The 22,711-nt window shown below is 39.7% G+C and overlaps 1 protein-coding gene across 9 annotated transcripts in view; it reads right to left on the bottom strand.

The window, feature by feature from the left end:
• Positions 1 to 22,711, bottom strand: part of DENND1A (DENN domain containing 1A) — a 154,054-nt gene that overhangs the window by 102,652 nt on the left and 28,691 nt on the right. For 8 of the 9 annotated variants that reach the window (XM_019008418.2, XM_033518423.1, XM_033518422.1 and 5 more), the window contains exons 3-5: positions 20,547 to 20,590; positions 5,686 to 5,735; positions 2,757 to 2,876 (exon numbers count right to left, since the gene is read on the bottom strand). In XM_019008418.2, coding sequence (XP_018863963.1) covers positions 2,757 to 2,876; positions 5,686 to 5,735; positions 20,547 to 20,590 — 214 coding nt within the window. The remainder of the gene's footprint in view (positions 1 to 2,756; positions 2,877 to 5,685; positions 5,736 to 20,546; positions 20,591 to 22,711) is intronic. The other variant, XM_033518421.1, reaches the window with a different exon arrangement.

Below are 22,711 nucleotides of genomic sequence, written 5' to 3'. Positions count from 1 at the left end.
GGGCTCTGTCCCTCGCCCGATTCTCTGTCCCTCACCCGATCTCTGTCCCTCACCCGATCTCTGTCCCTCACCCGATCTCTGTCCCTCACCCCTCAGCTCCGTTCCTCCCCTGGGCCGTACCCGCTCCCCCGCGCCCTCTGCCGGCTCCGCCGCCGCAGCGCAGCCGCTCAGGGCCAGCCCAGCCGGGCCCCGCAGCTCCACCTCGATGGGAGAACCGGGGCAGGGAAGAGGAAGCCGAAGAAGAGAGGCAGGCTCGACACCGAATAGAGTGGCTCTATACTGAAGACAACCGCAGAACGGCCGGAAAAGCATGTTTCAAAGCTATCAGAGAGTTCATCGATCTGCGTGAGCTACTGCAGCAGAAAAACGCTGCGGTAACTACCTCAAAAGCAGGTTTCTACGCGGTATCGGTTAAAACAGTTCAAGCTCCCTGCCAAATGGAATTGCCTCTCTGCTGGCCACAGGATAACCCCACTGCTACTGAACTCTGTGCTCTGCATCCACAGGGAAAAGCCTCTGGGTCACTTCAAAGCTCAAGTTCAGACTCTGAGTTCTGGCCCTCAAGTACTGGGGTCAGCTTCCAACTTTGCTTCCAGAGCATTGCAGAAATTTTTTTAAACACTCTGAGAGAAACTAATTTTTTTCCTTGCTGTTCCTCTTCAATAACTAATCTTAACATGTGATGATTTTCCATCTCCAAACCATTTTACTATGGCCAGACCCATAAAATCCCTGATAAGCTTGTGAATATCATTTCTAGTAATAATCACCATCACTTACTTCTTATACTGTTGCTGAGCATAGCAAGGAATACTTGAAGCTTGCTGTCATCCAATTTGAAATTTTAAAACAATTAAACAAACATTCTTTCCATCCCCATTTGCTTTTACTTATCGCTCTCACATTTTTCAGCATGTTTTCCCCTACCCATTCATCATGCACCATCCTTTAGTATGTAAAGGACACTGAGAAGATTCACATCAATAATGGGAGCTGCAGCCCTGGGAATGGAGGAAGTGATTTCATGTATTGCTGATTTACACTCTTTATTATCCTCTAAAACTTGCATGAACTTGCATTAATGATGAACTTTCCTTTTCTCATCAGTGCACAGGAGAAAGAAGCAACAGGAAGGAAGTGAAGAGTCCCAATTCATCCACTGTGGTTGGTTTTTTTTTGGTTATGAGTTGAAGCAGAAGGCATTTAACTACAACATAACTCCTCCATTTCTTCTTGGCACTCACTCAACATAAGGGAGCTGACAGCAAAGAACTCCTATCCAGGAGGGATCAGGAAGGGACTCAGACTATTCCTCATTCAGATTTCTTTTTAAAAGTGTGTTTCTCCTTTAATTTGACATTAAGCAGGCCAAGTTACCCTCTGTAAGCAGACACTGCCCACATGAGACTGAGGGAATCAGCACCTGACTGCACAGGGGAGCAGCTCTGTGGGAAGAGCTGGGAAACACCTTCCTGCCTGCAGGATACAGTCCCTTCTGCTGGACTGCCAGAGCTAATAATAGCTGCAGTGTCTGCTAGAGCAAAGACAGAAGGGAAGAAGATACTGTGAGAACACCTGTCACTCTGCCTCCTACTCAATTAATTAGGAATTTGGGTAGATCTCAAAACAATTTCTCCAAATATTAAGCTCCCATTCCATGTCATTGCAGTGGGCAACCCCTGCAACGAGACATGAACTTGTACTTTGCAGTGTCTCCCCTGGAATGCTTCAGAGGGGCACATCCAGTCAGACACAACCAGGGTCCCACTCACAGGTGCCCCAGAGGGACAAAGAGGTGCTCCTCTGCCCTCACCCTGGTTGTGTCCTGTGCAAAGCCAGCCAGGGATGGCCCTGACAGATGTGTCCAGCTGCTCACAGAGCAGTGTTCTCATTTGGCAGGCTTCAGCCCCAGCTGTGCTGTCACCTCCCTGGCTGTCCTCGGTGCTGTCACCTCCGTGCTGACTTTACCTGGGCTACTGCTCCTGAACTTCCAATTCCTCGTGAACACACAAAATACAGAAAGTAGAAAATTCTTAAATTAGTTTAAAACAAGACAAACCATTTGCCATATGTAAATCTTCAATCCATGGATATTCTTAATGGAACTAAAATATTGGTAGACATCAAAATTGATTTTACTTGCATAATTTCCTTGATTTTACTTCCATCATTTATATTGCAAATATAAATAAACAATTCTGGACTGAATTCCAACATGGCTGTGGGAAGTTATAAAAAACTATTCTGATAGAGCCTCTTGACCCATCTGTGAAATGCATAGTTTCAGCTTCCACTGACAGTCTTTATTATGCCAAATTTCACAAAACCCTCAACAGGACAGAGGAAAGCTCACACATACAAACTTTGGGGCTGTGAAGAGCATCAGTGACATTCTCTCAGTTACCAACAGATGTTTTGTTAATAAAACTTGCATGTACAAATGTCCACAAAATGTCTTAACAAGATCAGTTGTGACAGCTAAAGATAACAGCTGCCATCATGGTATGTCATATCAAATTACTGCAAAGAGACTTTTTTTCCACGTTGTTAACTCCAGAATGTTGACTACAAACAAATACAGTTATCTACAGAGGAACTCCAAGTGCAAGGGATTTTGCACCACTTGTGCAGAAGAGCAGTGACTTTGAGGACCAGATAGGGAAATAATTCTGAACAGCTGGAAATGGTAATTGCAGTGTAACTGCAAAGTCAAACACTGCTCCTGCAGTCAGCCAGAAGCCAAACCACAGACCTACCTTAAGATACAGAAGCAGCTCTTGGCCCCCGAAGATAAGCGACAGAACCCAAACCTCTGCTTGCTGTCAATGTCTGTGAGCACAAAGGTGAAGTTCTGCCCAACTTGGTTAATGGCATGGCTGGAAACAGAGAGCAAGAGAGAAAAATTACTGCTGAGCTAACTCTGTGTCAAGTATCACATCCAAGTCATTGAACCTATAACATTTCCTCTTTCAGCAGAGTTTTTTGGAGAAATTAACAAAAAGTACGTACCCTCCAGAACCTTAAATATGCTTGATGAGGGAGGAGGGGGGGGCGGTGTGGCTGTGGGTTTTTTCCCATTTTTTAAGTGTGGGAGGATACTAATAATGAGTTTATCTTTAAAAGAAAATGGTTCTGATTATCAGCCAGCAACCAACCCCATGTTCTCTCATATAACCCAAAATATTTCTAATTATAGGAAATGAAGTCTTATTTCAGGTCATGTTCTAGGTTTTTTTTTTTTTAGGTTTTCTGAGAACTGAGAAATCTGACTTGCACTGACATGCAGCTTTGCAAGTCACTCCCACCAACTGCAACAAATACCCTGGTAAATTCAAGGCCATTTAACTAACAGTCACAGGCCTTAAAATATTCTCTTCTATGATGCTACATGCAAAAACCCAATTTTTGTGGGAGAGCACACAACACTCAGTGCCTAGAGGAAACAAAGGAAAAACAGACTTGTAGAAATGAAACCTGGATCCAAATGGGAAAGATGTCACTGCCCAGTTTAGAAAGACGAATCCTTCAGTGGATTCCAAACAGGGAAGAAAAAACACGCAGTGATGAAGATGAACAAAAAGACAGATATTTAAAGCATTGCAGTAGTCTGAGAATTAGCCAGTGTAAGTATTATCATCCTCCTGCAATCTAAATGTCAGCAGAGCAACTACTTCCATAAACCACACAGAGCTGCTGGGGATACCCAAAAATCCCTCACTGGTGGTGTGTTTTATCTGTAAAGCTTGGATGTAATGTTACTATGGTGATTTTAGTATGGTGTTTTAAAGGGGGATTATATGCTTAATTTTAACAAGGTTGAGAGCAGAGCGTGTGTGAGAAACAGCATTTGAGCTGACAATTAAAACTATGGAACAGGGGGAAAAAACATGTTTCATTAGCAGCAGGGAGAAGTTTGTTTATTAAACAACTCAGACAAGCTGGAGAATTCCTCCAGAGCAAACCTGGAGCATCCTGCATTCACATGACCTGGAGAAACCAAACCCTGCTGACAGGTCTTGAGCTCAAGTTTCGGTGCCAGTTCTTCACAGGGAAGGATAAACTTCCCAACACAAAAAGTGTTCTTCCAAAGATTTTAGTATCAACCCTTCAGATTCACAGCTCTACTTTCAAATGGGCAGAAGGTTTATCTAGAGCCTCACAGGATGGAATCTCATCTCTAACGGGGCAGACAGAAGTCAGGGCTGCAGGAAAGGGAAAGAGGAGGAGCAATTTCCATAACTTCCCCCCAGCACCTACACCTGACTAACACAATCCTGGCAGCTCTGCACTCCTGCAGCTGGAGAAGAGCCTCTGCCTCATTCCAGCACCACAACAGCAGAAAACTCCTGGTGCACTGCCTGAAGGAATGGCCAACCAGTCCCTGGGGTTCTGACCAGTGGCCACAACACATGAACAGAGTCAGTGTCAAAAGAATGGAGTGTCTGTGCCACAGAGCCAGAACCACCACTGACATGATTTTACATCCAGAAGAGAAGGAGCACAAGCACCTCCTTCAGCTGCCACAGCCTTAGCCTGGGGTGTGCTCTGCCTCCTGCAGTGTGGGAAGTCCATTCTCCATCTGAAATTATTAAGTATGTTCTGGGTGACAATGTCTCCTTTATGTTCAAACTGGTTGGCTTGCAGTCTTTCAGTGACAATCTGTGATATTCAGACAAACAAGTGGATCCAGAAATGGGAATAACTTTTCATTATGTTCTCATTTGCACCCCATATGGGTTTTCAGTGTTCTATCTTTCAAAATGTTATATTGCTGAGGAAAACCAAAAACAACAAAACAAACAAAACCCCTAGGTACAATAAATCTACACACAGAAAGCATAAGTATTTCTAGTAGAAACAAATATATGAGAAAGATGTATGAGTATTTCCGTGCTTCTACCCCTTAGGAAATGAAAAGGATGAGCAGTAAAACAGGGATTCCACATCCTAAAAGGAGAAAAATACTTGCAGCAGTTTAATCACAGTAAATGTTGGTTCCCTCAACCCAAACCATTCTGTGTCTCAGCTGATGGAGACAAGTCATTCTGACCAATTAAGTGATGCTCAGAGATTAGATGAGCACTGGTGTAGCCTTTCAAAATTTCAGTTGTCCTTTTCATGAAACCATCAAGAATAACTCCAAGTAAACACAAAACTAAAAAAGTTCTACAGTTTCCCAAATTACAGGAAGTAAATATTCTCATATCTTCTCTCTTTCACTTTACAATTTCCCCCCACAAATCAGAAGTCACCTTAAATAGCTGTCAAGTAAAGCACCAGCATCCCAGCAACATCAAGAGGCCTTTAAATGTAAAGCATTTCATTAATTGTTCCACCCAAATCCACCAATTAAGAAATAAAATGCATAAGCAGACAAAGCTTTGATATTCATATGCATATTTGACAATTCCTACCCAAGCATTTTCCATCCAAGCATTGTGCAGAAGCAAAACAAAACGCCCTCACAGTGCTGCCACTGAACAACTCCAACTTTTAAAACTTCTTTTTGTTTCATGGTGCCCATAAAAACCGCAGGAAAAAGTCATTCTGAGACTGTAATTTGCACTCAGGTGCTTTAAGTCCCAGTCACACAGACAGAACACTATGAATGGTATGGCTTTTATTTTCTACAGGGGTTTTATTGACAAGCTTATTTTCTTGTAAAGTTTGAAAAGCTAACAATACCTGTCCACATAGAAGGGGAAACAAAACTTGGTCAGAGTCTGTAGAACTTCCTGTAAAGAGACAGAAAAAAAAAAAAAAAGAGATAATTTATACATCTATGGGGACCAATAAATCTAATATTAACCACATCACACAATTTCACAACTTTGCCCTGAAGAAATAAGAGACAGATGAAGAAATATGGGCTTTATCAATTACATGGAAGTAGTACCAGGCAGTCAATCATGTGAAATAATAAACATGATCAAACTTCATTAAAAATGAAAAATTAATCAAGATTCACACATGGGCAGGCAGCAGGAGCCATCCAGCAATTCTCCAAAGAGGAGGAGGAGGTTGGGTTGTTGAGTGTTAACACCTCTCTGGGGACAGTCCCTACCCTGACCATATGGATCAGAGTGAATAACACCAAACCACATGGGCCTGGCCTGGCAGGACCACTTCTGCTGGCACAGCTTTTGACTGTTACCTAGGAACAGAGGTCTGGGGGATTAGAGAATACTTCCTAACATCAGCAAGATAAATAACAAAAGATGAAGCCAATAGGTCTCATAGCAGGAATGTTTAATGTTGCCTACTGCTATTAGAAAGGAAATCTCAGAGTTAAAAGACTGATTAGTATAATGTGCATTAAAATTGATACAGATTGTTTAACCTACAAAGCATTTTCTAGAACTTGGAAAACAGCACCACAAACAGAAAAGTGTTTAAGCATGAGAGCAAAGAAAAGGATGAATGTGAAAAGTGAAAACAGGATCAGCAGATAAATTAATGATTTTCAACTTTAAAACATTAAATAAATACAGTCACTAAAGAGGCAAAACCAGAAACATGATAGTCCCAAAATAGTTGTGTTTGTAGACAAAATCAAACCATTAGATCTTCAAAATTTGAATTCTGTAAGAATTCACAAGACACCATAAAGGTCTCAGTTTGCAGATCTTTCCTACAGCAAATTCATTGCTCATTCTCCTTCACACTTCAATATTTCAGGTCCTGAAGTGTAAATTCTATTTCTGCTTTCTGAACCCTGAACAAACAACAAACCCTCTGATAAAAGCAACACTTTTCTGACCAATAGCAATAAATTATCATCAATAACTAAATAGATGTTTTTCGCTTCATTTATTTCTAAGCCAAATGCCATCATTCCCAAATAAACTCCATCAATCTAATAACCTCTCCAGTGAAGCACAAAACATATTGACTCCCTTGCAGGAACATGTTCCTCCTGCATAATTCAAACAAGCACAGCCCATCCTGAGCCGTGGTTTCAGGCTCAACTGCTCACACTCTTCTTTGGAGGTTTCTTGACAACTAAAATGTGGCAAGTTCTGAGGATTTCAGGCAAAAAACAGATATGGAAACTTTGACTTCTTGACAGTTTATTGATAGATTATTTAACAACCTCCTGTTTTTAAAGAACAAGAAAGGATCTATTGAAGAATGCCATGTAGAGCAAAGACGTCTCCTCCTTTGAATTACAGCAGGAAACTTGGAAAGAAGCAACGCAGATTGCAGAGTAAACTGCAAAAATCTCTATTTTGATACAAAATAATGCCTTAATAGTAAAAGTCTCATTAATATGATCGGGTTCCCCTGGTGCAGAATCTCAGACTTTCAAGAGCTGAACAACTCCAATTGCTCAGGCACAAAAACTGCATCTGGACAAATTTTAACTATTACACAGTGGTCCTTTGCCACAACTGAAATCTTAGAGTGCAAAATGCCAAAAAACAAACAAACAAAAAAACCCTACAAAATAATTCTAAAACTGTGAAATTATAATATCAGGAGAAAAAAGCACCTGTATCTTTATTGGCCTTTTCAATACACATTGTCCTCAAAATAATGACTTTATCTACTTTTTCAGAAACAAAATCATATAGATACATAAAACTCTGAAATAAAACAGTGTTAGAAAACAATGCCATCAGTCACCTCAAAATGGCAGAATATATTCTGTCCGTTATTTTGATGACTTGAATAATTCCTGTAACTGCAAGTAAAACCATTCACATAATAAAACATTCAGCATCTCACCAGCATTGTGTGACTGGAGAAGTGCACTACTCAGAACTTACTGTGCACTTGTTCCTTGATATTTACAGCTTCCTAAACGCAGCAAAGGAAATGTTCACGTAAACAGGCCATATATTGGCTCTGAACTCCTCTAAATTGCTTTCTCTTTTAAAGAAATATTTTACAGTGACATTATTATCTGGCTTTTGCAATGTCATTGGACATAATTTGCCATTCACTATACACCAATTCTTATCGGGCTCGATTCACAACCAAAAAAACTGAGACTAGCACAGGTTAACCGCAGATTTATTTTTCAATGGTAACTAATAAAAGAATATAAATACCATATGTAGAATTAGTTTTTAATTAGCTAAACTGCTGATCTCTTGCATGTAAGAAAAACAGCTACAGGAGAACTATCCCATTTTTGCTCAAGTTGCAAGCTCGTTACTCTAAATATAATGCTGCTTTTTAAAAATTCTTTAAATACTCCTCAGTTTGAAAGATAAGCAGTACCTACATAATTCATATACAACATCCTACCCAACCTCTATAGGTGGGTTATTACTTATGACCTAGAAAATTCTTCATTTCTTTATGATTTCAGACAAACAAAACAAAACCTAGAATCACTCCACGCCAACATCTTATAATCAATTTTTTTTTTACCCAACATGAAGCACAGAGGAAGTATAAATAGTCTGTTTTCTTGTTTTATTCCCTTATGGCTATTTTCCTAAAGAAAAAGCTGCATAAATGCCTGTAAAGTAAAAACCCCTAAAAAGAAGACCAGAACCCCCCCAGCAACCCAGGATGGGCAGCTGATCAACGTAAATTACCCAGGAGCTGCCGCCGGGGTCTCCAGGGGACCACACGCCAGTTTTCTGGATCAATCCCCAAGTTTATATTTTCACAAATCTTTTTACATGCAGTTTGATTTTTAACATTTTAATGAGCAAAAAGTGCATCTCCAGCAGCCAGTCACCAGAGCTAAAGTGCAGGGCATGAACCGTGTCCCGGGGGATGCGGCGCAGCCGCGGCACCGGGGGCTGCAGCACAGGCACCACCTGGCTCCCTGTCCCAAGGTTCCAACTCTTTTCATAATCAAAACACTGCTGACATTATAAACCCCACACGGGTTTTCTAAAATCCTTCCCAATCAATAAAGCCAGTACATAACTTATCGGAGACAACACAGAGCTCATTGATTAAGTTTGGTTTCAGTAGCAAAGTTTTCAGAATAAATGAGGCAGGAACACTGCGCGCAGCCCTTTTGTGTCACAGCCACCTCTGAAGGTGAGGCAGGCTCTGCAAGGCTTTCCTACACACACAGGACAGACTTGGAAAGCCAGGCTGGGAAATACACACAACACACACCGGGCTCGTGTCCCAAACCATCTCTCTGTTGCAACCAAACAGTAAAGAAAGCTCAACAATGCTGAGAAAATGTGCACATTCACTTGTGAATTTAATATGCAAGCTGTAGCTGCAGTCTTTTTTATTTTTAAACCCTTCACCGTATGCTCCCACTTCCAAATCAACAGAACAACTTCAGATTCTCTTAAATACAGTGGGTTGCTTCACTTCTGCTCAAATGAACATCACTAACAAATATCCCACGTGCAGCTGCAATTAAATAAAACTGCACTGATAAATGATGTGCAAATAGCTGGGCCAGAGAAGGGTCTGCTGCGAAGTATCTGCTCCTAGAAAGACGCACAAGACACCAGAGATGCAAAGGGGAACAAGAAGTGTAGGGAGAAGTTGGACCAAAAATAAATTAAAATACCAGGAGATCCGTGAAAAATGCTGAATGATTATGAATAAGTATGACACTTATATAGGAATGTGAGTCTGAGCAGGGAAACAACATACCACACAAACCAACAGGCTGGGAACCTGTAATGGAAAACCTGAGGAAAATCTAGATGAAATTGGAAGGACCACCCAGAGTAGAGACTGGATCTTTAGCTGTGGATCCTGGAGGGGAGGGGGAAAGGAGGGAACCCCAAACCCCCACAAATATACATTACAAGAGAATGGAGCATGGTCAATGAGAGAAGTTTTCCATAGAGAAGAGATGACTCCATGATGAAAAAAGTGGATTGCTGTCTCATTTCCCTGCCCTTACACCTGACACAAAGTACAGCTGAGGCTGCTGCAAATGAAATGCAACACAGAGAGGGTGGAAATACAAACACTTTTCATCTCACCCAGCTTGAAATGCACCTGAACCCAGCAAAGCTGCATGAAATGCTCCCCCTGCCAGGAAGGGACACCAAGAGACTTCCCAGAACATCAGCAGACTGAGGAAGGATGGAAGAGAAACTGGAGAACAAGGAGGGCCCAGAAGAGTTGGGCTCAGGGTATGTGGGCACAGAGAACAGCATCCCCACTTGACCAGTGACTTTACTGCTCCTCAGAAGCAGCATCAAATTTAAACACTACAGAAATGTTAGCATGGCATTAAAAAGTGCTATGAGATTAACTGAAACAAAATACTATCCAATTAAATTTGGGTTGTCCATTAATCTCTCCTACATCCACAGAATTGTAAACTGCTCTTATATTTAATATAGCAATAACACCAACACCAATAATAATAATAATAATAATAATAATAATAATAATAATAATAATAATAATAATAATAATTACTACTACTACTACTACTACATTTAATATATATTAGATTATCTATATGGGGAATTTTAAGCTAATGATTAATTAAGTGAACCACTGCAAGGGAACAACATGTTTAAGAATTAAAAAAAGCATACAATAACCTTAAACCCAAAATTTCTCTAAGTTCTAAAGGTTTATCTAGTTTTGAGAAAACTGGTACAACACAGATTATTTTTAAAAAAATCATTGCTTGTTTAAAATATGTCAAATTTCATATTGCATTGATTTTGCAATAAAATATTTTTAACCCTCAGCACTGATAATTACTGATTTTTGTAATGTACTAAATATTTTAAGAAATTATTTTCATCAGTTCTTTAAAAGAATGTTATACACCTGAAAAAATCTGGACATAATTTGCTTAACAGAATGATTTTAAATGGCCTGAATTTAGTTTAATATCTGATTTTTGAATTCTACTGGTATTCCAATACAACTTTATAGCACTAGATTATCCATTTGTTCTGTGTTCCAGAAATCCATCAGCTCTTTCTGAGCAATTCTAAAGCTTGAATTAGGGGAGGATTTTCCTCCTAAAGTCTGAGGGTCAGCAAGGGAGCACAGCCATACAAAATAACATCATTTCATTGAAGATATATGATTGTTCTCAGGAAAATTATGTTTTAAAAACAAACAAACAAACGATCAAACAAACCCCAACACGCATATCCTCAGACCTGGAAACAGGAAGAGCAGGAGATAAATAACATTTCCTAAGCATATTGTGGCCTGTTAGCATTTAAATATTTTAAACGTACAAAATATGTGCACAGATGGGCAACTTTTCTCCTTGCATTACTAAAAACATATTTCAAGATAAAGCTCAAAATCCCTGAATTTTTTAAACCTAATTGTGACTCTGTTTCTTAGAATTCACACCCCAAGGCCAAAGCTTTCCTGCCACCAGTCCTTCAAATCTGATTTGGACATTACACGGGAGGAGGCTCCAAGCCTCCCTGAGGTCTCACTCCTTTTACAACACACGCAAAACCAGCAGATAATGGGCCTGTGCTGAATTCCGGGCTCTGCTCAGCTCCTCCTGGGACACAGGCCTAGCAGATGTGATAAAAACTGTGTCAGAGAAGTAGCTCTAGTTTTTGCCTTAATGACAACTTCAACCTCTCAAGTCATAGAACAAAAGAACAGGAACGACTATTACTTTTCTTCAGTAGAAAAAAAAAACCTGAAAGTAAAGCTGAACTAAATATTTAAGCAGTTTTTCAAAGAGATCTCCTCAACAAATGTCTTTAAAACCCCTTCAGTAAAAGCAGAGATTTAGTTTCATTCTAAGGGAAATAGATTTTAAGTAAAAAAAAATGTACAGCTAGTGTTGTACTGTTGAATAATTGTTCCAGTCTTAAATCACAAAGAATTGGAAAAATTATACTAACAGGCATAAAAAAAAATCAGGTCCAATATGTGCATAAACAGTGATCAGTTGGTAAAGGTAAGAAGTGTCAACAGCAGAGAGCTGGAACATTGATTCAATTAAATATATTTTAAACATTTAATGACTAAAACTGAGGAGTATTTTCACTTGCAGATTTACCAGAAATGAGGTGAGAACTATTAGCTGTGAAAAGATAATCACATCCTGCTCAGCCCTTAAGTCAGTTGCACAGGTACACTGCACCAAAACCAAAGCTTTAAATCCATCCTTGGGTTAGCATTTGTTAAATATTATAATTCTGGCTTAAGATGAGTGGCCCTTTCAGCCGTCGTCTCCATCGCTCTATTCAGCTCCGAGCACATACCCACTTAATCAGCAATCATTGTTCTCTGAGGCAGGACTTTGTTGTCAAGACAAGCACTGAAACCTTTAAAATATTTCAGAACTGGCATAAGAAAAAAGTGATCTTTGTCAAACAAGGACAAATTTATGCAAATCTTTTATAAACATTCACAAACATTTATTTAGCTTTTGAAATGTTGGCCTCATTTGAGAGCATGAAAATGAGGGGGAAGTAGGAAGATGCAAAGGACAGCTTAGAGGCTGGCACACTACATAAATATTCAGAAGGAAGATTATAGGATTCATGTTAGGCTGTCTTAGGTTTCTCCAAAGTCCACATAGAATACCAAAGAACAAAACTAACGAGAAGTAGAGCAGATGTTAGACAATGCACCAGCCCTCTTTTCCACACTCACTTGGCTATACTTCGATGCTTTCATTTTTTCTTTCAATATGGTCAGGTCATTCAAGGATTCTCCTATAGACTCTGTATTGTGGCTACAGCACTATAAGCTGGACCTCTGTCAGCTTTCCAAAAGTTCCTGATGAAAAGGCATTATGCAAATTGTACCTCTCTTACTCTCTTTTCAGGAAAAAAGCCTCCAGTATGCAGTCATCGGAGTATTGGAAGTCCCAGCCTTCATTTCTGTATGGTTGTGTTTGCCTTAGGGCCATGCTGCTTGTTTTGACAGTGGATCCCCCCAGATAGTTGGGATTAGTCGAGCTTGTTTAGATAAACTTGAAATCAAGGCCTTCTCTAGGTAGACAGCTAGATGTAGCTACTGAGTTTCCAGCTGCCTTCTGCTTTCATCCCAAAACAACTGCAGATTCACAGCAGAGATCACAGCCACAGGCTATGTCACATACACGAGTACGAAATTAAAGGCTGCTAAAAGAAGCCTTTGTAAGTCTTAGTGCTAAAATAAGGAATCTGTACTGCATAGTTTAAACAAATTATTGAAGAAGCACCAATAAAGGTCTGCAGCAGAGAGTTAACAAGATGTGCACGGAAGAAATGCTCTGTTTACATAACTGGGCAGGATCAGGATTTGCTAATCACCACTGCCCCATCCACCGTGCAGCCTCCCCAAAGTACAGGCAAGGAAATACTCAGAAGCACTGTCTGCTCCAGCACCCAAAAAAGAGCTCTGCTCGTCAAATACAAACTTTATCATCACAGGAGACTATTGAGACAGCGCTGTTGCAGTTACTTTTTCAGTCATATACACAACCAGATTTGATCTTTGCCTTAGTCAGATTATGCAAATCACAGGAATTCATTCTCACAATTCTAACATGTTAAAAGAGAAAGGCCAGAGTTTCAAATTGAAATTAAAACCTAAAATCAAATCCTGCCCATGTGACTATATTACACCTTTATAAATCTGCACTGTAGTTCAGTCCCAACAGGAGATTCATTTTGTATAAGATAGGAAAAAACCCACACATAGTTTTGACTGTTTTAAAGACTGTAATCTATTCTAGCTGGGTGCAAATTTTCATATACACTTCTGCCACATCCAGGCACAACAGATGGGAAACTGAATTAAAGGAAAAATTAATCCCTAAGATGTTATCAACAAACAGCCAGAAAAAAAAAAAAGGAAAAAAAGAAAAAAAGAGAGAAAGAAACAAACAAACAACTTAGTTCAACAAATAGTAAATATCATTAAAAATCAACTCCCATCTCTTGCTCAAGAAAAAGGATGTGCAGAAACTTGCAATGTTGGAACACCTTAAAGCCAAGAGCAGAATTTTGTGCTTAAGAGGACAAGGTAAGGATTGGTCACCAACCTTTGCCTCTGTGCACATGACATCTCTGGAATCACATTTCTGCCATTTCCATATTACAGAAATTCTACCATCTCTCACTGCAAAACTAAGTAATTTCACTGAAAAGGTCTTTTATAGAAACTCAAAGCACTAAAAACTGTGAGAGATTAACATTAGACTTAAATTTCTTCCTGCACTGGCTACCAAAGAGAATTCTGAATTCCCTTTGTCATTTCATGCCATAAATCCCCATCAGAGACACCCTCAGCAGGAATAAGCTACAGACTGGGAATCCAAACCAGAAACTGAGCAAACACCTAATTCCTGACATGTACTGAGGAAACCAGTCCCATCAGCGCCAGTGGACTTAGAAGAAACCAGAACAACACTTTGAGAGGTGTTACCTGAAATTGAAATCTGACTTCTAAGGATGCAGCTGTCACAGTATTATCAAATACCAGTAGCTGGCACAACCCCTGGATTCATCTGCTCACAGGTGTCCAACTGCTGTGCCCAAGATGCTCCTCTCTGCTGAGGAACTGCTTGAAGCTGCCACCAAGGAAGTTATTTAACACTTCCCTCACCCAGGTAATGGCTGCCTGTTGCAGGGAGGAAGTGTAACAAAACTAAACAATCATCCCAAAGGGGGCAACAGCTGACCAACATTGAAACTTCCCAAGGCCCTGTTTCTCAGGGCCTTGTTTCATACCCATCTCACTGGTTTGAGAATTCCCTAAAGAAAAAAGATTAAAAGGATGAGTATGATGAGGACACTCCTGCCCACAGGGCAAGAAGAACTTTTACATATTTTGCAGAGATGAGATGGAGTCAGTGATCACCTCAGATGGTTATAAGAGGATAAAGCTTTTCAAAGTTATCAGAATTTCTACAACTTTCAGATTTTCAAATATGAGAATGTATTAGAGAGAATTGTGGCCATAATCTGAGAGCTACAAAAATATTCATTTGCTCTCAAAAGTGGTTTTCACTTGAAGAAAGGAGAGCTGATATGACCAAAGATGACCAAACTCAGAATCTGAAGTTTTCCAAGTGCAAAGCACTTTGGATTTCCCTGGTTTAACAAGGGTAATGTCCAGCCTGTGCCTACACCATGGCACCAGTTCCATGCTGCTGTCCACTCCCACGTGAAGGGCTGAGTGTGTGAGTACCAGTGAGAGTCATCTGTCCATCACCAACAAGTCCTCCTTTGCAAGGGACAGCACCTCCCAATTCCCATCCCTGCAAACACCACCAGCAGGCACAGCAAGGAAGAGCTTTACATGTAGGGCTGGCTGTACTTCAACATGCCCAAACCCCCACCAGCAGGACCCTGAATGTTATTTTATATTCTTCCTAAACAAAACAAAGATGCTTTCTACATATTACAAGTCTCTAAACAGTAATTTTGAAATGGTTCAGGAGCCTGGTACAAGACAACTTCGAAAACTATTCTGATGCTGACTGGCTCATCAAACTCAAGTAGAATAATACTGCTGAAGCATCTCCCTTTTAAAGAAACCCAGCTTTACCTGCAGTGAGTATTTTATACCTTTATCAATACATTTAAACAAAAGTGATAATGATTACTCACTCTAGGCCTGATCCCACAACCTTTACTCACACATGCAGTCCCACAGGATTTTAATATCACCACCTCAACGAATAAGGGTTTGCAGGACAGGTTTTAAATTATTCATATATTCACAGATTTTTAAGACCAGAAGGGACCATTATGATCATCTAGTCTGACCTCTTGTATAACAAAGGCCATACGACTGTGGCCAGTAATATTTGCACTTGCTGAACCATCTGTAGTAAAATCAAATTGTGTTTAGCAAACTTCCAATACTGATTCAAATTTTTCATGAAAGAGAATTGAAATGGTTTAGAAAGTGGCATGGACGCACTTCCTCACAGCTGAACCCAGTTATTCCTCTATTTCTACTCAGAACTCTTCTGATTTCTGGACACTGGCTTTTGGTGTTGGTTTTCACAGACAGACTCCAGAGTCCAACACTACTTCAGGTACTCTCAGGACAAAATCAAGTAACCTCCTGAGCTCCTTCAAAACATTAATTACTGTTTTCTTTCTGCACTTTTACCACTCCTGCCCTGCACCACGACTTCTAAGACACAGATATCATAAGTGAAAAGACATTCAATTAATGCTATCAATGATGCATAAACAGGAAACCCAACATTTCCACCTCAGCTCTTTCCCAAATAGAATCATGTGCAGCAGCTACTTCAACCACCAGCTTAAAGACAAAAAGCACCAGAAGCACTTTTCTTAATTTTGTAAATGACTAACTGCTCATCCTTTCCCACCCAACTTCTTCAGCTACTCCTGAAAGGACAGCTCTTATTTTAAATTACTCTTACAACAGGTTTTATCATACTGTGTGTGCAACCTGTAAGGTAAAAAGTTTATACTCAGAATATTATGTGCAATTCAGAAATATCTGATTGGATTACAATCATCCCTGCTGAAGCAGCTCAGTCCCCTTAGTGTACACAGACTTTCCAAGACAGGGGTTTATGCTCCATTAGTGGCCAGCACTCTGTAACGACTCTCCAATCACACAACTCTCAATGACACAAAGAAAGTGCTTTTTATTTTTCCCTGTGTGCAATGTTTGCACAATGCTCATAGACTCTGTACAAGAAAGACCATTAGTTTCTATATAAAGACTGCCATAAAAGTTTTACAGTTTATCTATAAATGTATAAAGATTGCTGGTTTCGTTATAAACTCTGTTTCAATGCCAGTGGAAAGAAAAATTACCAGCAGAATAGAAGTAGCAATCTGCATAAGTACCAGCTTGCAAGCATGCATACCTCAGTCATTCCTGGAGTAATTAACTGAACATACAATAGTTCATCAAATTACAGACAAGCCATCATACCACTGAGAGCAGCTCACAAACAGCAACCATCACAACAGCATTTTTCCTTTCCTTTTCAGATGAGATATAAAGAGTAAAACAGTCAGGAACCAAATGATGCAGTACTAGAAAGAAAAAAAAAAAATTTAAAATGTACTGCATTTTCCAAGGTTGTGTAATTCCTTCTATGCCTTACATTGATTGTTTTACTACTTCCTATTTCTATAGGAAATAGTATTATTATTATAAATAGTATCTATTTATACAACAACTATTTGCTGTATTGTTTCAGATAGAAGTTTGCATCTTTTCTGCAAACTTCCTTGTCTTTAACCCAGGAGAGCTATTAATCTTGGGATTAATCTTCAAAACAGTGGACAGCCAAAATTCATATGGTGACCTGCCATGCGTGGTGCTTACAATATCACAACAGCACAGGATTCCAGCTACAAAACACTAACTTCATTACTAACTTTTTATTAGGAACCCAAACCAGAAAATACAGCAATACTGAAAGATTTTTCTGTTTTTTGAAAGGATACTTCTATCTACAGTGACTGCATTTTATAAAGAAAAACTGAGAGTTCTCATCTGGTTTAAATTCTGAGGTCATGCTAAAAATCCAGCACTGGAAAACTGTTGCTTATAATACCAACAACTACTGGTTTCATGCTAGGTAAAACCACAAACACACACATATACATTTTGTTCTTAAAAGCTATTATAAAACAGCCCAACAAGTTAAAACAGTCTCATATTTTAAAATGTAAGTCAAGACTACTCCAGTGCCCCTCCTGCCATTCAAAAAAAGCCCCATTTTACCCATTTCAAGAGGCCTGGAGCAATCATTAGCATTTTCTCCCCTTGGTAAGGCTCCTCAGTTACCTTGTCTATGACATTTTCTATAAAATATTCTCTTCTACAGTTATTTAACAGATTTAAACTGTAGATGTCATTGCGGTCTGAACATGTCAAAGACAACTTGAGGGAAAAAATCAGGACACGCAGAATTCACTTTGTCAGTAATTACAATCAAAATTCCTGCAATGTGGCTGGCCTGCTCATTACTTCCTGACTTTGTATCAAACCCCTTATTTACATTTCAGATTACATTTTTCATGAAACAGTAAGATCTATCAGAGCTGAGAGGACTGAAATAATGAGGGAGAAATATTTTAATAAAACGTGTTGGATCTGCATTACTTCCGTGTCAGAAAGAAAGGTTTCTTCTGTAGCCATGGATCATTTATTCTGTCTCTAAATGAGAAGCAAAAGATGAAACTGATGAACTTTTACTGCCCATTTGTCTTTAGCAGACAATTAAGACAGAAGATCAAAATGGATTATCATACCACGCAGACAACTGGCCCAACAGTAATACATCTCCGGGACCACAGATTTGTAACTCTCTTTTATCCCTCCCCTTTCTTCTTACTCCTTTTTCCTCTCTAAAGGCAATGCTGGCTTTGTGGCTCAAGGGGAGCCAAAAGGCTGGTCATCATTATTCAGTCACAGATGTCAATCTAACCTCCCTTTTTTCTCAGTTTCTAAAGCAGTGAGGCACAATAATTTGTGACAGATTCTTTTACTGTAAGGTACAAAGAACACACAGAATAAAACATCTAGCAGCAGCGAGGGTCTCTGATCAGATGTGCTGGTACATGGGAAATACAGTGTATGTAAAAACAAGCACTGAGAGTTTAGATGAATAAAAAAAAAACTTGAGGTGTTTTTCCTTTTTTTTTTTCTTACTAATAAGTGCTTTACCTTGTGTTGATTTAACTCAAATATTCCTTCTGGATTAAATCATAAATGTTTGATTGCTAGAAACAATTTTTGCCTGTACTAACATGCAGATCATCTCTCTCCTTTGCATACAGAATACACACAGAAAAATCAAGGGTTTTTTACTGTGGATCTTCATCTGCAGTGACTTGGCATTTCTACTTTTTTTTTCTTCCAAAGAATAATAAACCAGAAGTTTTAAGAAATAAACCTAACTTGACTGATTTGCAACTTATGTATTTTCAGAGCTCTAAATCAGTAAGGACAAACATGGATGTAGCTCTTCCTTTCTGGCTTACTTGAATGTTCATAAGAGATTTTTCAAATCTAAATCTGTCAGCTCTGGACATGTTCTCCTCTTTAAGAACATCCAGCTACCAGGATCAGAAAATATTCCTTCTGTGCATCAACAGGAAAAAAGTCTTTGAATCTACTCAAATCTGAAAAGTTCAGCCTCGTTTCTTTTGCTTTCCCTGTAAAATACATGTGCAAAATATGACAGGGTAAAACCCCACCCCAAAACCACACAAACACAGCTCTGTGTTTTCAGGGGGTCTGACATCAGCCATAGGAAATTCTGACTAGAACTGGGTGAACATCTTACGAATTTTTATGAGCCTGTGGCTCCTCTGAGTTTCATTCAGTCGTGCATTTTCATAGCAATATAATACAAGTCTAAACATTCCCAGCAGAAGAAAGGGGATTGTTAGGAATTTCATGAAGTCTCCTGTAACACCTTAATGCTGGATACAATTGACCATCCTGGCTCCAAAGGGCCATCCGTTCACTCACGACTAACCCGAGACACAACAGTGCCAAAAAGCAGTTAGTTCTCATGGAAATCCAAACTCAGAGAGCTGTTTGTTAACAACTTACAGACCTACAGTGGCAATAAGGATGCAGTCCTCCAAAAGGTTTAGTTCCATGCTATACTCCATGTGTACAGCAAGTCCTAACAATGAACTACAGTGAAAAGCAGTCAGGTAGTTCAATAGGTGCTTTGAAAAAAATACTATTACTACAAAACCACCCAGAAGGTCTGGTCAAGGTCCCACTGCACACAGTGATTACAGCCAAATATGAAACCATTTGTCTTGGCCCTGGTGAGCCATCACAGCTAACAATTTGTTTAATGCCTTGGTCTAAACGCCACAAAATTTCATGTTGTGTGAAAACATAATTAGAGGGGAAGGATCTGAGCTAAAATAGCTGTGCTGACCCTAACCTGATATCACCCAATATCAGAGACTCATTGAGGCCAAATTTATTGTTCTATTAAACAGCTCCACCATACCATAGCTTCAGCACTTGCCAGGACTGGAGGTGCAGGAGCTGAGCTCAGCTGAGCCTGGCACCAGCACTGGCAGCCCAGAGCTCCCCCTGACACCCCAGAACAACCCCAGTTCCAGCCCAGGCCACTCCCCATGGCACGGGCAAGGACAAGGCAATCTGGAGGTGTTAATTCCCGAGTCAGAGATCCTGTGAAAAATCCCTAATTCAGTCTGTGTTTAACCTGAATGATAAATCCCTGTGTGTTCTGCCCACACATTTGGGGTTTTATACCATCTTTTTGAAGCAGACTAGAGACTGCATGATCAAGCAAGAATTTAAAAAATGTGGTGTAGTGCCAGGTGCCCAGTTAAACACAGCTATAAACCTCAGACAATGCAGAGAGCTCTGCCAAATGAACTGCGGCTCTGGCACCTAAAGGCAAAAAGTGAAATTTATTAATCAATTTTCCTTCTCGCTCTCATGTTCTCTTGTAAAAATGAGATTGTAAACCAATCTTACGAGAACCAAATTCTTCCGTTTTCTGCTTTAAATGTAAAAATGTTTTTATCCTTCTGCTTCTAATTACAGCTTCTCTTTCTTTCTAAGAATGCATTTATCTCTTTCAGTAAAAAGAGCAGCAATAATATGTTGAACAACCCTGAAATAAATTTTGTCATGTAAAAAATTAATTACGCATTCCAAACCTGGTCACTGTAGCCCTCTGGGAATTGCCTCCGCACCTCAGGATCTGTAAATAATTGACAGATAATATTAATTGGCTTTGGATTAGTGAGCAAGCAGAGAATCACACATTAATATTTGATCAGAAGATGATAGCAACCCTGGCAGGGGATCCAAGGAGGGCAGCTGAGGCTGCTATGCTGATAAGAGCATGGAAGGACTTTTCAAGGCTCTCCCTTTACCCTCCTCCAGACAGAAAAAAAACTGTACATAAAACACACACAAAACACATGAAACCAAAAATGTGTGTGTACATACACACACACACACACACACACACATATATATGTATATAAATATAAATTACTTTTTAAGAGAAGCCCTGGTGCTAGACTGAACTTTAAGCTGGTCCTTGGGTAACATCCTTCTGGCTGCAATTTGCCACCTGGGCTTGTCACCAGGAAATGGTTACCCAATACACTTCACTTTGGTCAAAATTAGACAACCAGTTTTGCCAGCTCCAGGCACTGTGCTAATTTATCTCCATAGACAGTTTTCAGTGATACCAGTTTAAAAATCCCTCAACATTACTTTATACTTATATTAAGGTATGGGCCCTAAAAACCCCAAAATATTTATCCAGAAATTAAAAGAGGCAATTAGCACAGCTCTGGAACCTCTCTCATCAGGAAAACAAGTGTGAAACACTTCAGAGTAGCAAGCATTCAAGACTGATGCAACGTGCTTATTCCTTTGGCTGTCAGAATAAATAATATGGTAGTATTCCCTGAGAAGTTATCTTAAATTTAATTAGAGATGTTCATAAAACAACAGAATATCATGATTGAAATTATTTATACGACAACCTATTTAAAACAAATCTCTTCAAAGCCATCCATTTTTCAAAGGAATACATTGGAGAAGGCCACATTCCATTCTACAAAGATAATTTTTTAATTACGAAAAACCAAACCATATAACAATCAGGCAAGAGTTCAAAATCAAGAGCAACACATGAACAAATGAGCAGTATCTGGCAGCTTTGCCCTTGGGTGCCAGGCTGGGTTTGGTGCTGCAGATCAGCGCGGGCAGGAGCGAGGGGTGGCACGGGCAGAGAGCGATCGAGTCAGGAGTTCGCCCATGGTGACTCTGCTGCCAGCAGGTGCAAACTCCTTTTCCAGGTGTACTCTTTCCACATGAGAAACCCAACAGCCTGGGCTTTATAAACTTCCCAGCTTCACATTTTCCAGACAGCGAGATGCTTGCTCTTCACATTTCACCATGATGCATATACAACATATACAATATATCACACTGTACATATACATATCAGCAAACCCATCTACATTACCACAACAAATCAGAAACAGAGAGCAAGGGTTCTCCTTTTAAAGCCTTACTTTGAAAATTCTTCAGTCTGCACACAGGCAAGCGAGCAAAGTGTCCAAACACACAAAAAGATGTGGCCAGCTGTGCTGGCACAGGCCCCCTCTGCACACAGTTAGCAATTAACAGGACAGTATGGCTCCATACTTCAGCACAGCAAGTACAGAATCAGGGCTAAAATGAAACTATGCCACATTTATTGAGATGCATATTTCAAAATAATTTTGAAATTGATTATCAGAGGGCAAGATTTCAGACTTTTACAGAAAAAAAACCCAAATCAGTGAAAGAAATAAATCTGTACTGCTGCAGACATCTGTAATGGTGTCTGAACATGATACCTACATTTCCTCCACCTCTTCTATTGATCCATTGCCCTCAAACTTCATATAAATATATATATACACATACTGCCACACAGAATATTGTATCATTTACCTTTTTTTTAGGGGAATGAAGAACTCCCTTTGACATAAATCCAAAATGTGTTTGCTTTGAACACATCCGTCCATAGACGGCAAACCACATTCTCATTCTTGAAAAATCCAACAAAACAGATTAGCCATACAAAGTAGTTGTGTGTGTGTGTGTGTGTGTGTGTTTGTGTAAACATGTACTTTTTCTGTTTTCTTTACATCTTGAAAGCCCTTCTGTGTTCCTGGAGCTCCCTGCCATGAAGGACAGCCCAGAAAAACCTACTGGAGTGTATTTCTGTGAAGCCTGAGAGCCCCATCTCAGCTGCTGGTCCAGAGGCAGAGAGGTCTGTGCAGGGCTTTGTGAGACTGCAGCGTTCACAGCAGCT

Source organism: Parus major, chromosome 17 (genome assembly GCF_001522545.3).
Source record: "Parus major isolate Abel chromosome 17, Parus_major1.1, whole genome shotgun sequence".
Taxonomy (NCBI): Eukaryota; Metazoa; Chordata; class Aves; order Passeriformes; family Paridae; genus Parus; species Parus major.
This window is presented reverse-complemented; position numbering and strand designations above follow the sequence as displayed.